The 17176-nt window shown below is 43.1% G+C and overlaps 1 protein-coding gene across 1 annotated transcript; it reads left to right on the top strand.

Moving 5' to 3' along the window:
- The first annotated feature begins 119 nt into the window (after positions 1-119).
- LOC147260567 (glycerol-3-phosphate acyltransferase 4-like) lies at positions 120-16406 on the top strand. Its single transcript, XM_086207192.1, has 13 exons — positions 120-302; positions 1060-1645; positions 3495-3564; positions 3648-3948; positions 5579-5653; positions 5834-5923; positions 8552-8645; positions 8782-8897; positions 11628-11683; positions 11801-11886; positions 11981-12109; positions 12863-12942; positions 13603-16406. The coding sequence occupies exons 2-13, from the start codon at positions 1478-1480 to the stop codon at positions 13709-13711; spliced, it is 1374 nt and encodes a 457-aa protein (XP_086063318.1). The 5' UTR covers positions 120-302; positions 1060-1477; the 3' UTR covers positions 13712-16406.
- The last annotated feature ends 770 nt before the right edge of the window (positions 16407-17176 follow it).

Here is a 17176-nt window from a genome sequence, read left to right as displayed (position 1 = left end):
GCTCATACTTTACACAATTACGCGTTTCTCACAAACCTCCAAGACGTTGGCTCTGCTCGCGGTTTCCGAACGTTCCATTTATGAAGTCAATGTAGTGTTCGCTTCTGACCGCTAGGTGGCAGGCCAGAGGCAAGTGTGTTTCGTGGGCTGGCCGTTTAAAAAGCTCAGGCAACATCGCGCCGCCTGATATCTGCTCGTTTTGTCCGCCGGGTGGAGTTTGACTACATTTGTCCGCAGGACAAAGACAAGTGATGGATCTGTGAACCCCCACTGTACCGGTGCCGGACTTCACGTCACTGAAGGTTGGTCAACTATTTCATCCATCCACCTACATACATTTCTTCGTGAGGATAATTAACGTGATCAATAAGGCGGTAGTTTCACGTGATAAAACGTGCTCACAATAAAGAGGTTGGCTCAGCAGCTCATCCTCACCCGCGGGCCGAGAGAGCAAGCTAGCCGGGACGAGTGGAAGCACGCGAAGGGACAAAATATTTAGCTTGGAGGCCACAAGCTAACTTTAGCATATGTTAAGAGTTAAAAACGCCCCTGTGGTTACACTAGCATTCAATTTCCCGTTTAGCGCATTCTTGAGTCTTGAGAGCATTCATTTGCTTCGGTTCGCTCGTTTGGTAACGGTACGGTGAATTTTAACGGACAAGTGTTCGCTTTGTGTCAGCTGAGGAGGAGAGCGAGCCTAGCGTAGCCCTTCATTAGCCGTCCTGCTGCATCATCTGCTGGTGCTGGAGGGCCTCCAACGTTATCGCTGTACCGTGGTGGCTCGTCGCAGAAACGTTGCTATCATTAGCGTATAAAGTTATTCGCCTTTCCCCTTCGCTGTAAGGGGATCAACCCTGGATAATATTAGTGCCTTTTATATTTAACACGACTGCAAGAGAATGGCAGTAACTCTGCTCATCCGTAGTTGAAACGCGCTCAGTGTTTTTTTTAACACACAGTCGCATGTTCTGTTCAAGTCATCAAGTTACAGCTTTTGTAGTTAAAGAGGATGTATTATTAAGACATGGATCCTTCTAACTGTTGTGCACATCTCTGCAGGCCGGGGTAACCCTGAGCATCAAAGCCCTGAATCTGCACCACACAAGTCAACCACCTGCTGTGCCCATTTGTTTTTACTTCATTGTTTACTCGCTCCGATGGGACGCTGTGCTCTAGCTGCAGAGGACATCTGGAAATTGATCTGAGTTTACGAAACTGACAGGATGGTGATGATAATGAAGTTCTTCAGTGTTGCCCATGAGGGCAAATTCAAGAGGATCACTCATACAGTTTTTGATTCTCTGTTTTCCGTGTGAGGAGAAGCTCCATCTCATAGTCGTCTTCATGGCGGCCTTTTGCTGACAAAAGATAAGGGCCATTTGGGGCCAGGAGGTGGAGTTTGAGTACTACTTCAGCCGTCTGCTCTGCCGTGTGATTTTAACTGACTTGTAGATTTCATCACCCACCTGCCTTCAAGATGGAGCTTTTCTTTAACCCCTTTGACAACTTGGTGTGCATCCTCCTTGGCATCTCGTTCACCGTGTGGTTCACCCTGCTGCTGGTCTTCATTATTGTGCCTGCCATTCTCGGAGTGTCCTTTGGTATCCGACGCATTTACATGAAAACTTTGTTAAAGATTTTTGAGGTAAGTGCTTATACTCCATTTACATGTAGCTGGGTTTGTGAACACTGCAGAAATATGGTTTGCATCAAAGTGTTCTTGCACAGTTCCAGTGTAAAATACTGCATAATGTCCTGTTCCTCCAAACATACAGACATGCAACAAACTGGTCATAAACTGCAACAAGCCATATTTGCTTTTCCCACCTTTTTTAAGTACACATCACTGTTGCTTCCTCACTCTCATATGTAATATTTATTTTTTTTATGGCATCATGTTCTCAGGACTTTTGTCAGGCTCACACTTGCCTGTGTGTAGCAACCAACTAGCAGTCAATGCATTAACTGAGCTTAGATCTGAAGGTTTAACATTACAGCTGCAGGGCAATTCTTTTATGTAATCTTAGAACACTGTGGTGCAGGCCTCGGAATTTACTGTAGTCTGTGACACCACTCCAACAGCCCAGAATATTGCTAACTGAAGTCACACTCCCCTTTGATTGTGATTCTCCGGTGATGATGGCATTTATACAGAAGATGCATCATTCAGTAAGTTGGTTTAGGCCCGTGGAAATTATTATGGGGCGTTCTTTAGTATCTTTTGCTGTCAGACAAATACAACCTTATGATCCTTATCTAGACACTCTGTCCTCTCTTATCTGTGAAGAAGAATGCCTGTAATGTCATTGTTCAGATCACAACAACAGTCCTCCTCTGCATTTCACCTCCCCACCTGTTTGTACCCATTCAGGATGTAAATATTGTGATTGTGCACAACCAAGATCTCTCCTGGTCACAACACTGAACACATGAGACATTCAATGGCATTTTTATTCATTTAAAAAAAAAAAAAGTTTCCCAAATAGTTTGTTTTACTTTTATTTAGTCTTTCTGAGGTAAACTTATTTCCTGCTTGTTTAAGATCAAGGGAATGTGATGCAATCCCTTAGCTCCTGATAATGGACATTTATTGTTGTCATCGGTTTGGCTAGAAAGACTAGCGCTCTGCATGCTCCCCCTCCCTCCAACCACTGAATCGATACTGTCAAATCCAGCTGCAGTCTAATATGTTGACTCAGTTGTACATGGTGTAATTGAAAGGTATCTGTAAATAAAGATTAGAATAAAGTATTGCAGAATGGGCTATCTGGAAGTTGGCCTAAATTCTCTTAAAATAGTGCACTTTTCACAACATATCAACCATATGTTGCAGTCCAAGCTTCTCTCTTGCACAACCTTCAAATTCTTTACAAGAGCCAGAGGCTAATTCAGTGTTTTTAAGTATCTTATTTTAGTGTCTAATCATTGCATATTGGTATCATGTGTTGGGTTTTGCTGTGGAGATCAGTCTGAGACTATTGGCTGTGAAACACATCCAGCACCTCCCAGAGTCCCAGTCCATCATTCCCTGATCTTTCCTGCTCACAGTTAAGAGAACACTGTGTTCTTTTCCTCCCTCTCAGTCAATGCTACCTGTCTCTGCATGCTCAATGCACACAACAGAGGTTCTTACACTGGAGCATGGAGTAGTATAATGTTAAGTTTACCAGATCTTGGATGTGGTCAAGATTATGTCATGTGTTCGTTTGGCTCCACAAGGAATCAAGTTCTGGGAATCCAACTTTGCGAAGATGTGCAGCATTATGGCAAATGGCAGCCCTGCTGAAAAAGACAGATTAGACACAGACAAGAATGAGGAACCTGATGTCTTCGCTGAGTGTCAAATGTATTTTAAAGTTTAAAGGCTGTGAAAATAATTACCGTACTACAATGACAAGGCAGCTGGTCATCAAAAAGAAGCAAAATGAACAGATTTCATTGCATTTATTTTGGAACACAGGGATTTTTACACATCTCTTGTACTTCCTTTGTAGTGGGCCACACTTAGGATAGAGAGAGGAGCAAAAGAAAAGAATCACCTCTTGTACAAACCTTACTCAAATGGTAAGATGTCATATTATTATTTTTCCTCTCGTGTGTAAGATCACTTTATATTGCTGACATCCTCTCTCCCTGGATCAACCCAGCTATCATCGCCAAAGAGCCCACTTCCTTGGAGGAAGAGATCAAGGAGATCCGGCGCAGTGGCAGCAACAGAGACTTGGACTCATCCACTGAGTTTGAGATGTCTGACATCTTCTATTTTGCTCGGAGAGGAGTGGAGAGCATCATGGATGATGAGGTGACCAAGAGGTTCTCTGCTGAGGAGTTGGAGTCCTGGAATCTGCTGACACGCAGCAACAACAACTTCCACTACATCAGCTTGAGACTGACGGTCTTATGGGGGCTGGGCCTGTTGATCCGCTACGGCTTTCTGCTGCCACTCAGGTAAGGCCTGTTTGATGGTAGGAGGACTACACAAGCTGTGGAGGAAGAACTGGAGCCGTTAAGACGGCCGTTAATGAGAATTTTACTCAGTTTGTCAAGCTGCCAGCAGGATAACAGAGCTCAAAAATGTGGCTTGACAATGGGTGGTATTATAGTACTCTGAGTTTCAAGTAAAATCAGAGACTGAGTCGGCAACACACAAAAATAGGTTGCAATCCAGGACCTTCTTGCTGTGATGCCCCTCTGCTTTCCTAACATCTGAATACAAGGCCTTAATGTTTCCCCCAGTAGCGTTAAAAGTAGCTTTTTAATATTGGAAATCCTGTTTTTTTCATTTGAAATATTTGCAGAAATCTTTGGGTACTACTGACAATGGATTTTTTCTCTTATTTTAGGTGTCATTAAAGAGGCCTTTCTATATGAATCCATGAAGCACCCTATTGATGACGCATGAGCAGCCTTTCATTAGACTTGTTTGTGCTTGGCTTCGTTGTAAATAAATTATGTACTTTAAAAAGAAAATTGGTGATAATGAGGTAACAAACGGCAAAAAAAAAAAGATGTGTGAACATTCATAGCTCAAACGTTAAATGTTGTAACATGCAGCGAGTAAAAGAGCAGGGCCGTTCTTTGGGGTCAGCTTTGAGTGTCATGGGGACAGTGACTCAGTATAGAGCCCCGCTGGCTCTTGTCCAGCTGACAGTGGGGAGACGAATCAGGCCACTTCTGCAGACAACATTCTATTTTCCCATTCAGCTCCTATCCCCTCCTGTAGGACTTATCGAGATGAATATAGGCCGGGCTCACTCACATGGAATCATCATCTCCTTGTGTATCTAATCCTCACCCAGTACGCTCAGCACCTTCTCCACACCGGAAGATTGCTTCATCCAGATTAAGTCAGCCTGTTGCCCAGCTTAACCATGGCCCAGTATGCCCTCCTGCTGCATGTATTTTCAGTGGCTATCTTTACATGTACAGCACTAGTCCGACTATTGCCCACATCGTGAATAAGACTATTAAAGTGTTTACATGGGTTTATTATAGAATATTGAATTCATATTCCTGTTTACTTGCTTCAGATCAAAGTCTGACTAGTGACTGAAGCTGCACACCCACTTTAGAGCTCTACTCTCTATGTTGGAGTTTCCCTTTGGAATCAAACCTGAAAACATTTGTCATGTTGTCACTGGTACTTTTTTGTTTTCTTGCTATTAATTAAGAATACTGCACACTCTGTCACTCACTGCCAGCTGGGCCATGTGTCATAAAGCAGTTTGCTGTATGTGCTGCAAAAAAACAAGGTGGCTCTCCTCAGAAAACTCCTTGTCTTAATCCCATGATTATGATCTCCAACTATGACTTAATTCCGCTATCAGTAGATAGAAAATACCATTTACATGGTAGCATCTTATTCAGAACATTGTCTTCTTGAGGCGATACTAGAATTTTGTTGTCCATGTAAATGTATCTATTGACAACAAGGACTAATGAACCCAACTTTCAAACAAACTAGTTTCATATTTGATTGAAAACATGGAGTCTCTCCTGTCTCTTTTTAGTGAAATGGTGTTACTCAATTGGCTGTTGCACAATGATAACGTGTCCCCTCTCCGCCTTGGCCCCCCAGGGTAACTCTTGCCTTCACTGGTGTCGGCCTCCTTGTATTCCTCACCTCTGTTATTGGGTTGCTGCCGAATGGAAGGTAAGACTGATTACCGTACAAGTATTCTTGTAAGCCGTTGATCCTACACCTGGATATCTTAAATGTGCCATCAAAATACACAAAATAAATACTTTTGCTTGTTTTGTGAAAGTCTGACAAAAATGAAGTCTTAAAAGTTTATTTTTTTAAAACTCTTTTGTCGTATCTGTCTTTTTGCAGGATGAAAAACATTCTGAGTGAGAAAGTTCACCTCATGTGCTACAGAATATGTGTCAGAGCTCTGACTGCCATCATAACTTACCACGACAGGTAAAGAGATGCTATGTTGATGTCATGACATGACATGACATGTTCAACTCAGTCCACGTCATGACAGTATCTAATCTGATATTTGGACAGGACAAATCAAGTCAAGTCAGTTTTATTTGTGTTGCGCCAAATCACAACAGAAGTTATCGCATGACACTTTACAAGTAGAGCAGGTCCAGCACCACACTCCAATGATTTTCCACCCAACTATTCTCAATGAGCAAGCATATCAGGCTACAGCTATGACAAAAACCGTCCTTTTAACAGGCAGGAATGTCGAGCAGATCCAGGCTCAATGGGAACAGCTGTCTGCTTGGACCGCTTGGGGGGGAAAGAAAGCAGGAGAGCAGGCAGAGACAAAGACAGATAATGGAGGAAGACAGATATCCCGAAGGAAAGAGAGGGGCAGAGATAAAGGGGGAAGAATGATGGAAAGACGGGGAGGTGGGCATTTGGTCCCAAGGGTGGCAGGTTGAGCCTCTTTAGGCATCATTTTGTGATCTCCTGCAGCACCATCAGTCAGGGATCTGGGAAGTGGGGAAGCACAAAGGCTCCAGAAAAGAAGATGAGTTAGTAGCACGTATGAGTACTGGAGGACAAAAAGGAGGGGAGAGAAGCCCAGTGTACCATGGGAGATTCCCCCGGCAGTCTAACCCTATAGTAGCATATCTAAGGGCCAGCCTAAGCAGCTCTGCTCTTAAAAGTAGAGAGTGTGTCTGCATCCTGTACCAAAACTGGGAGACGGTTCCACAGGAGGGGAGCCTGATAGTTGAAGGCTCTGGCTCCCATTCTAATTTTAGAGACTCTAGGAACCACAAGTAACCCTGCATCCTGAGAGCGAAGGGTTCTACTTGCATAATAGGGAACTATGAGCTCTGTCAAATATGAAGGTGCCTGATGTTGAGGAGTTTGTATGTTAGAAGAAGAATTTTTAATTCTGCTCTGAATTTAACAGGGAGCCAATGCAGAGAAGCCAGTACAGGAGAGACATGGTCTCTTCTACCAGTTCTAGTCAACACGCAGGCAGCAGCGTTTTGGACCAGCTGGGGAGTCTTTAGGGACTTATTGGTGCAGCCTTATAGGTGGGAGTTGCAGTAAAATGGCCTGGAAGTGACACTTTACATTGCACGTCCCTTTGACCAGCACCAGCAAAACCTGACAAATGCGACATGTATCCGTGCAGCGTCGAGTGGCCTCCTCCAGTTTGTCTGTCAAGACAACACCCCTCCACTCCCTCATAAATCCCAGAAAAGAATCTTTTTTTTGTCACTGGCAGCAGACTTTGCATTTGGACTTAGTTTTGTTGGTGATTAAAATCCCCATGAGCTTAACTTCCTTACATTCCCTTTCTGAGAGATGTTGTTAGCAGTGCTGCCTCGATTCATGAGATTGTTCTGTTGGTTCAGACCTCTGCATTTATGCTTTTGGAACAACAGTTACATTGGCAAAGAGATTTCCAAATGTCATGACATTTTTTTTTGTAATTGGGTACTTGTGAAACAAAGGGAGTGTCCGTTTTTTCTGTGTACAGAGAGTATTCAGGCTGTTAACAATTTCAAACAATTCAATTCCATTTTGTTGTGAATTTTGATCCGGAGGGATCACCGGGGGTGGGGGGTGGCATCAGAAATGCTGCTCTTTTTGCTCCTAATCATGAACTGCCCAAGACCTCGTAGTGTGTCGGGAAGGGAGACGAGTCTATGAGATTACACAATGACAGATGAGTTCCCTCTGGAAAGCAGAAGCCAGGACGTGTTAGCAGTTGTGATGGGAGTTCTCAGGCTGTGGGTCTGAGAGGAAAGGCTGCCTGAAGCAAGATTCAAACTTTGTACTTTCATATTCTCCTCACAGGCCATTGTGAGCTTAGGTGACCTGAGTCAATGTAACATACACAAAACAAAGGCTCACTCAGCCAGCCACAGCACATTTTAAACAAATAAAATGATGCTTTGAGCTCATACAGGATCTCGAAGCAGTTCAAACTGCTGCCAGTTATTCAAAGGGGGGGTTGTTTATTCAGATTGATAGGAGTCTTTATTTGACTATGGCAGAGTAATCAGAGATGGAAGGCAGAGCTCTCATCAAGACCATAGCGTGTGCAACAGGATGTGAATGAGGAGCTTGATGCTTTGTTTGTTTTGCTCCTAAACTGCAGTACGTAAGAGCTGCTGTCGAGGTAATTGTACTGCAGAAAGAAAACAAGCACATTCATTTGGGTGAAGCACCTGTAGGGTTGTTGGTGCATTTTTGTGGCTTTGTAAGTGTCTGCAATCATGGCCCGGCTTGTTGTACCATGGTCTCCTCTCTAGACTGGGTCTAAAAATACACAAGTGATGGTCTCTCTCTCTCTATTTATGAATGTAACTCAATCTCTGGAATGTGAACTCCGTATGTTGAGATCCTGCATGCTCAGGAGGTCAGACTTTCAACATAGACACCAGGAGTTGCTTTGTTTCTCCCCAGCAGACTTGGAGAAGCACTGGACACATTATTTCTATTAAGAACAAAGTTGCATTTATTCTACATTATTGTACTGTGTATTGCACAGTATTTCAAAACTCCTGACATGGTATCAGTTTAAATATGAATCTTACCTGTCTATTACAACTCCTGTCTCCTCTTTTTCAGTGAGAATAAACCCAAGAATGGAGGAATATGTGTCGCCAACCACACATCACCTATTGATGTCATCATCTTGGCCAGCGATGGTTGCTATGCAATGGTAAGAATATCCTGGTGCCACGGAAATATTGACGCTTGTCACTTTTTCCATTACAGCTCCGTATTTGTGAAAATGACATTTAGATCCCACAGAAATAGCCGTCTTTCCATTTACACGTGTTGATGTTGTGTTTCAGGTTGGCCAAATTCACGGGGGCTTGATGGGGGTCATTCAGAGATCCATGGTCAAGGCCTGCCCACACATTTGGTTTGAACGCTCAGAAGTCAAAGACAGACATCTAGTGGCCAAAAGGTAGAATGAAATTGGTTTTTTAGTGCTTATATTCTTGAAGTTTCCGTCTTCACTCTTGTTGGCTTAAAGCAGTGGTTCTCAAACTTTTTCTGTCATTCCCCCCTTTGGAGGAAGAAAAATTTTCACCCCACCCCAATTTTTTTTTGACAAAATAGGCCATGTGTAACTTTATTGACCTATTAAAAATTACAAACATTCCTTTAGTTTTTCAGAACTAGAAAAAATGAAATAAAATGTGCATTAACTTTAAATTCCCTTTGCTAGAACAATGACAATGAAGTTCAGTAGGCCTATGTGCAAAAAACAAATGCAAAAATAATAAATAATCCTTTAAAGCTCTTTTTCAAAACTAGAAAAAAAGTGCATTAACTTTGCTAGAACAATAACAGTGCAGTTCAGTAGGCCTATGTGCAAAACAAAACGTTTGTGATCATTAAATCTTATCACTGCATTAATGGCTGCAATGAGCCCGTTTGGAACCGCACATCTTTTCAAAACAGGGTTGCAGGCTTGATACTGCCACTCTCAAGTCATGTTCAATATTGAGCCTGGATCTGTACTTGGTTTTTAGTGAGGCAACAGCAGAAAAGCCTACTTCACAGAGATATGATGTGGCAAAGGGAAGCAGAATGCCCACAGCCCTCTGCTCTATGAGTGGATGCTCCCTCTCGACACCAAGCCAGAATTCAGTTAGTGTCTGTGCTGTAAACCTCATCCTCAGAGTGGAGTCTGATGTCATCTCAATGAACTGGTCCTCTTCAGCAGAGCTGAAATCAGCAGGTGCTGCTGCATTGAACGGATCTCTCAGCCAGTCATACTGAGCACTGTTGTCTGGGAAGTATGTTTGAAAGAATCTTTTCAGAGAAGAGATGTACTCTTTAAAACACGGAATCACTGTGGTGACGCAAGAATCACTCGTTTCAGCAAATTCACTCAGATTCTCAAAGAAATCAGTGTTTCCTTGATCCAGCCGCCTGCCCCACATCTCCAGCTTTCGAGTGAATGTGCTGATCTTGTCTGCCAGGTGAGGGAGGTGCTTGTCTCTCCCTTGAAGCTGAAGATTTAATTCATTCAGCTTTCCAAAAAGATCGCTGAGATATGCCAGTTTCATCAGAAATTTTTCATCATTGAACTTGCTGGCAACATCATGCATATCCTCTTCCCCCAAAAACACCCGAATGTCCTCTCTGAGCTCAAAGACTCGTGACAACACTTTTCCTCGGCAGAGCCACCTGGCCTCACTGTGGAACAACACAGCTGAGTGTGTCGCTCCCATCTCTTCACAAAGTGTGGCGAACAGCCGCGCTTTCAGGGGTCTTGTTTTGATGAAATTGACCACTCCAATAACATCAGTCAGTACGTCGTTTAATTCAGGGCTCAGCTGCTTTGATGCGAGCGCTTCTCTGTGAATGACACAGAGCGTCCATTGCGCATTTGGCGAGACCCGCTTGATTCGCGCCTGCAATCCCTGCCTTTTCCCTGCCATGGTTTGTGCACCATCCGTGCAAACACCAACACAGTTCTCCCATTTCAGCCCATGTTCTGTCGGGTAACTGTCAAGGAGCTTAAAGAGCTCATCAGCTGTCGCTCTGCTTCTTATGTACTTGCAAAACAGCAAATCTTCATACAGTGACTCGGATGTAACAAAGCGCACATAAGCAGTATCAGCTCCTCTGCGATTGTGTGTGGTTTCTTGCGCTGTGCAATTCTGTATGCCACTTTGTATGATGCTAATAGTGCGTTGTTGTTGATAGATGCAGCTTTTACAAACCGATGTTCCTGCTGACGATATTCAGTGAGTTTTCCCTTAAAGAAGTTGAGTGGTTTATTTACATTACTGGGGTGTAATGTCTCCATGTGTCTTTTTAATTTGTTGGGTCTCATACTGTCAGCTGCCAGAGTTTTCAGACCAAAAAGACACATGGGTCTCTCTTCATCTCCGATCACATTCACTGTGAATCCAAGAGCAAGATAGGCTTCGTCATATTTTCTTGACTTGGCTTTTTGTTGATTAAGCCTACCGTCAACCGAGCACGTCGTACTGCTGGTCTCAGAAACATGATTTGTTTTTCGTTTCATCCCTGTCAAATATCTCTCCATTTTAAAAACAGACCTGACAACAGTTGCTATGAAAGAGGTTTAAAGCGTGCTTTGGTTCCGCCGCGAAAAAAATTCCAACGTCCAAACATTAGTTCCCCCCCTCCCCCGGGACGCCTGGGGCGCGAGTCACCGGAGAGAAAAGGGGAGGGGGAACTAATGTTTGGACGTTGGAATTTTTTTCGCGGCGGAACCAAAGCGCGCTTTAAACCTCTTCCCCCTCCCCTTTTCTCTCCGGTGACTCGCGCCCCAGGCGTCCCGGGGGAGGGGGGGAACTAATGTTTGGACGTTGGAATTTTTTCGCGGCGGAACCATAAACAAAGCGAAAGGTGAGGGTGAACTAATGTTTGGATGTCGGGTGACTCGTGCCCCCCCTGGGACGCCTCCGCGCCCCCCCCTGGGACGCCTCCGCGCCCCCCCTGGGACGCCTCCGCGCCCCCCTGGGACGTCTCCGCGCCCCCTGCCACACACTTTTAGAAACGCTGGCTTAAAGTCCGAGTTAAGTACTCATGGGAGCAACTTCTTTGGTCTTGTGGCGTTCCATTTTGTGTAAATGGTACATTTGACCTTATTTTTGGTATTGAGTGAAGCTCTGTTGTGTTGATAATAACTCACTTTCTTCTTTTATTACAGATTGAGCGATCACGTAGAAGATAAATCTAAACTCCCCATTCTCATTTTTCCAGAGGGTGAGTTTCATTTGGGTCGGATCTTTGGGGTGTCAGACGTTTACTATAGTCATTTCCTTTGTTAAAGTGCTCAAACCTCTTTTTTTTTTTTTTTTAACGGACACTCCATTTCCCCAGGTACCTGCATTAACAACACATCAGTGATGATGTTCAAGAAGGGCAGTTTTGAGATTGGGGCAACTGTGTACCCGGTGGCCATCAAGGTTGGAGCGGTGTTTCATTTTTACCACTTTTTTTTACCTGCTAAAATGGATGTGTATGAACTGCTCTGTATTGTGGTGTCTTTGTCCTTCATAGTATGATCCCAGATTCGGAGATGCCTTCTGGAATAGCAGTAAGTTTGGGATGGTCAACTACCTGTTACGGATGATGAGCAGCTGGGCCATCGTCTGCAGCGTGTGGTACCTTCCTCCAATGTCTAGAGAGGTGAGATTGGCATTCACACAGCAATGTCAAAACTGGAACAGAAAGGGAAAATGTAATATTTGTTTGACGAAATTATGTTACTGTCTGAGTTGTAAGCAACAGACAGCGAATCCATGCAGTCCCAGACTGAGCATGTACGATAACCTGTGGCGCAAAGATTAGAAAACTTTATAGGATTTTTTTTTTCCCTCTATTTTTTGGTAGTAAAGCACAAGACTGTGTTTTGGACCAACATGTTTTCATTATTTTCTGTTTCATTAAATCACAGCACCGTAAATGATATCATCACATTACACAGAACAGGGTATTCACCAACTGTTCAAGTCTAAACGTTCAACTGATAAACATGACAGTTGAAGTACAGGAGCAGAAGAGCACACAAAAGTTTGAAAAGATCAAACTGATAGATTTGTACCGCCCCAAATGGAGAACTCCATATTCACTGTAGTAAAGCACCATGTACCATGCACTGTGCAGTCGCGGGCTGCCACGGTTGAAAGAGTCCAACCACCATGCATGTAATTTGACTATATCGAGCTTTGACTCATCCAGGTGTGACAATGTAGGTTCTCAATCCCTCTTGTGTGCTGCTGGCATTTAAGCCTGTAAACACTAGACAGCTCAGCCCTTCAGTAACTCAAGGATCCCTATTTGAACACCCTTGTTTTTTTAAATGGATGATGACTTATTTGCTAAAGATTACTATTTTTAATTAGATCAATTGCCTGTGTTGCGCTCAATCCTCTTTAACAGGAGGGAGAGGATGCGGTCCAGTTTGCCAATCGTGTTAAGGCAGCCATAGCGAGGCAAGGGGGACTGGTTGACCTTCTCTGGTAAGATGACACCTCACTACAATTCCCACCATTTTCAAAGACCCGTGGTCCATTTAGGTTGGCCTGCACTGTGGATCAGATATGCAGCCTTGATGACGCAGAGCAGAGACACAACACAGGATGAAGTTACCACTTCTTTTTTTTCTTTTTTTTTACGTTCAAGCTGAGCTTTCCCTGCTCAAGCAAATGAAATAAAGATGCTGTTAAGAAGTCATATTAGTTTACTCACATCAGTGGCTGCTGAATGATACAATCAGGACGCTGAGTCAAATCAATACATTGCCTCTGTGCTTGTAAAATATCCTCCGTGTCTGCATCTTCTAACCACTGGAGAACTCTTGTCTGCCTGCTTCTTTTACTGCTAGACTGCAGCACCATTGTCAGTCGACACTGAGCGACTGTCCACTAGTTAATTGAATTTCTTTTGTCATTCAACAGCACAATGCTGATTTTGAGAGGTTGCTATGAGAAGTGTAAATATTTTCAGTTCATTGGGAAACTGTGGCAGGACAAATTAGACTGTTAAACAGAAACACATGAATGCATGTTGGATAGTAGTTCAGAATGCTGGGGCCTCTGTTGGTCTGGTCCCCTCTGTATGTAGACAGCTGGAGAACTTCTTCATTATGAGTATTACCACTAATAAAACCTCTTTTTCAGGGATGGAGGATTGAAGCGAGGGAAGGTAAAAGATACCTTTAAGGAAGAGCAGCAGAAGCTGTACAGCAAAATGTTGGTGGGCACGCAAGAGGACCGCAGTCGCTCCTGAATGAGCTGTGTGGAGGTGGACTGGCTAAAACCCCCTTTTGGGTGTCTCTCACTAAAAAGGAAGCCGGCGGTGCTCCCTCTGTCCTTTTGGAGCTCCCGGACTGGAAAACTCCCTCTGATGTCAACTGTACTCCATTTGGCTTCCTCGATCACTGCCTCAGCCCGGCATGTTGAGTTTGTGTTGTTATTCCGGGTCCTTCCGAGCCCACTTCCCTCTGTTGGACTAGCTTGGTAGAAGCCTTGCTTGCGTCAGCATGGAAGTTGGGAGCGCACGGACATGGAGCATGGTCTTCCTTGGCCACAGTCTTATGAGGGAAAACTTGTATAATTGTCTATCATTGAGTTCCTGTCTTTGGTTTTGGCTTTTTAATTTTCATTTTAAGTTCGTATCACAGCTGTGGTAAAGTTACAGATCCGGTTATACTGAGGATATAGAAGCGTAATTGTAGATAAAACAAAAAACCCTGAACGATTTGGGGTTTTGCATGACTGGCTTGTGTCCACCTGATTTAGGGCATACTGCCAGATTTTGTTACATTCAAGATATTTTTATGGGCTTTTTTCAAGAGACAAAAACTTCTATACATGTATTAATACATGTGGTCATTACAGATGTTGCGTTAAAGGGGACCTCTTGATGCGTCCTGTTTTTCCATGGAATGTGTAATCCTTCACATTATGAAGTGGAAATATTGCCTCCCCAGTAACTGATGGAGGTTTGTGGATTGAGGCGAATACTCTCGTGCCAGCTCATGATGCAGCGATACTGGAGTCCATTCATTAAGAACAGAATTGATACTTTCAGTATTGTTTCTTTTTTTTTTAAAGAGTTATCACAGTCATTTTAAAACTGGGTCCCTTTGTCTTATCTTTTTTGGTCTAAATGATTAATAGGGACAAACATGATTGGAATCTGTCCCAATATTGAGTGAGAACATAACCGGCAACAGCGATGGAGGCATTTGTATTCCAAGTCCTCTGAAGGTGCTCAGTACCACGCCGAGTGATAAGCTTTTGCCGTTATTGCTGCAATGGGTCTTCTACCTCCGCTTTGCCTCAATGCTTTTTTCATCAGGAAAAGGGAATCGGTTCTTTTGTGTTGGGTTCTTTGCAAATTTGACTGTCAGTTGTCATTCAGTGCGATGGTTGGTACAGTAAGCCACAACCTCCCATACCCCTAACCCTGAAGTGTGGAGCATCAGCATTTTCATTTCTTCTTTATTCTTTTAGCTAACACTGAGCTACACGTACTGAACTCCTCATCAGGCAGCTCTCTTAAGTTAAAAAAGTAGTCTTCCCGCAACAAGTCACCTGTGAGATTTCACGTTTTCTTACATGTTGACACACGTCTGTCTCTGAAGAGATCCTGTTGTTGCCATAACGATAACAAGGCTGCAAAGACATGCATGGCATGTGCACTGGACAAGTTGGTGCATTTTTAGTGCAAGAAAGTATCTTTTATAACACAGTGGAACAAAAAGATGAGGAATACAGGTTGTGACCTATTTCGTCACAGGAATCAACAGCAAAACTCAGACTGTGCGTCTTTTGTGTGCATTCTGAATTTTTGACTTTTTACATTTTTTTTACTACTTATTGCATCCACAAGGGGGCACTCCGGTGATTTTTTAATTTTTTCCCTAAGCAAACTATTATAATGAACCCAGCCCCTGGAGCCCAGAGGTGGATGAGCAGCCTCACACCTTTCACCTCCTCAGCTGTAGCAGTGATCAACACGCTACTGTACACTACTGCACTGCTGGGTCACAGCTAAAACACAACTGCTGACTTGATATTCACAACACATACTCTCAGCCACACAGATGCTATTGTTACGCACAAATCCTACATACTGAGGTGACTTTTAAAGGAGTCTGTTATATGTATAGCACTTTTTTTTTTCTTTTTTTTTTTGATTTACAGATGTTTGGGTACAGCGGGACGTCAACTCATAGTCCGAGATTACACTTGTTGAACACTGGTGGGAAACCTTTTGTCACATTAGTTTCATTCACGAATAATAACAGTTTATCGCTTTCATTTGTTTTGCTGAAATTGTGAACGTTCCCTGGCTGCCTCATGGCAAACCCTGAATCTGAGCCTGTTGCTGGCACTAGGACATGGACAATGGCCTGTTGAAGCCCTTTCACAGTTGTCAGTTACAGCTTTGTGACTCCATATCGGACTGATTCCAATAATTTTTAGTTGTAATTAATTAATCATATAGATCCCCTCAAGACTGGAAAAGGTGGCCCAGTTTCAAACATACTGGACTTATCCATCAGGTCAAAGGCGAGTCGCGATGGGGAATCATGGCCATCACGATCGGTCTCCCAAAACATAGGAAACCGCTAACGGATAGTCATACTAATCACATCTCAACAGGCATTATGTTTTAAATGGCTCCCTGCTTGTTGCAGTGACCATCTTCATCATGCCTCATTTATTTTGGAGTGAACTCTTAACAGTCATTGTCTTTACCTCCCCTCATCATCAATGACGTCTCTCATACTTGGCAACCTCTTTGAGGAGAGACAGAGTGCAGCTGTAGTTTCTCTCCCCGCCATGCTCGAGTGGAGGAACACGGTGGCTCTCATTCCTCATGTTGGCTGTGTCAGGGATAGTCCTTTTAGATTGTGTGTCAAACCTGTTCATCAGATTAAAATGTTCAAGAATGTGACTACCTGTGGCTGTAGGTGTGTTCCTTCTAAAACCATAAATAGCTCATTGTTTACTTCTGTTGAAACCATCAAAACACATATTTCCTCTTAGCATGGTTCCAGGAAAATGCAGACAATACTTAAAATGTGGATTTTTAAAGCTCAACTCGATGAAATTGTGTTATATGTCAAGGTTAAGTGAGTGATTTTAAAACTAAGATGGACATAAAGTGATAGTGACAAATTGCTAAGTATTTACCACATAAAATAAATTTCTTTCATCTGTTAGATTCTTGGTAAGACATGGGACTTACACGAATGTAAACACATTTTTGAGCCAGTGTCATACAAAGGCATATTATATAACAGTGGTAAGTGAAATGTAAAATCAAGAATTAGAAAAAGCCATAATTGTGCGATTAAAAGTAGGAAGAATGAGATGCAAAAATGGAAGTGATCACATGCTAAAGTTCCAATTAAAATAATTCAGTTAAGTATACGTGCACTCCAGTGGCTCGTTGACTTTTTAAATGCTAGATGTTAGATTTATTTAAAAATGATCTCCTAATTGTGAATGTGTGTGTGTGTGTGTGTATGTATACATATATATATATATATATATATATAGAGAGAGAGAGAGAGATAGTATTCATTGGCATATATTAATCCTCAAGTCTTCCAGTTTTTTCTTAAACTAGAAGAAATGGACTTTCAAGCACATACAGTATATAACGGCGGTCTAATCCAAATTCCTGGCCTCTCGTGGCAGTGATACCCTGCTGCATTCGCCTTTCAGACGGGTTTCC

This window comes from Aulostomus chinensis, chromosome 6, assembly GCF_037954235.1.
Source record: "Aulostomus chinensis isolate RoL2024-O1b breed Wild chromosome 6, RoL_Achi_v1.0, whole genome shotgun sequence".
Lineage (NCBI taxonomy): Eukaryota > Metazoa > Chordata > Actinopteri > Syngnathiformes > Aulostomidae > Aulostomus > Aulostomus chinensis.
The sequence above is the reverse complement of the archived record's forward strand: the minus strand, read 5'-3'. Positions and strand labels throughout refer to the sequence as shown.

What these genes read in the sequence shown, in the direction of transcription:
- LOC147260567 (XM_086207192.1), top strand. Translation starts at nt 1,478, where the DNA reads ATGGAGCTTTTCTTTAACCCCTTTGACAACTTGGTGTGCATCCTCCTT. An exon ending in ATCATAACTTACCACGACAG is followed by an intron (nt 5,924 to 8,551) that starts GTAAAGAGATGC and finishes CCTCTTTTTCAG; the next exon opens with TGAGAATAAACCCAAGAATG. An exon ending in GGACTGGTTGACCTTCTCTG is followed by an intron (nt 12,943 to 13,602) that starts GTAAGATGACAC and finishes CCTCTTTTTCAG; the next exon opens with GGATGGAGGATTGAAGCGAG.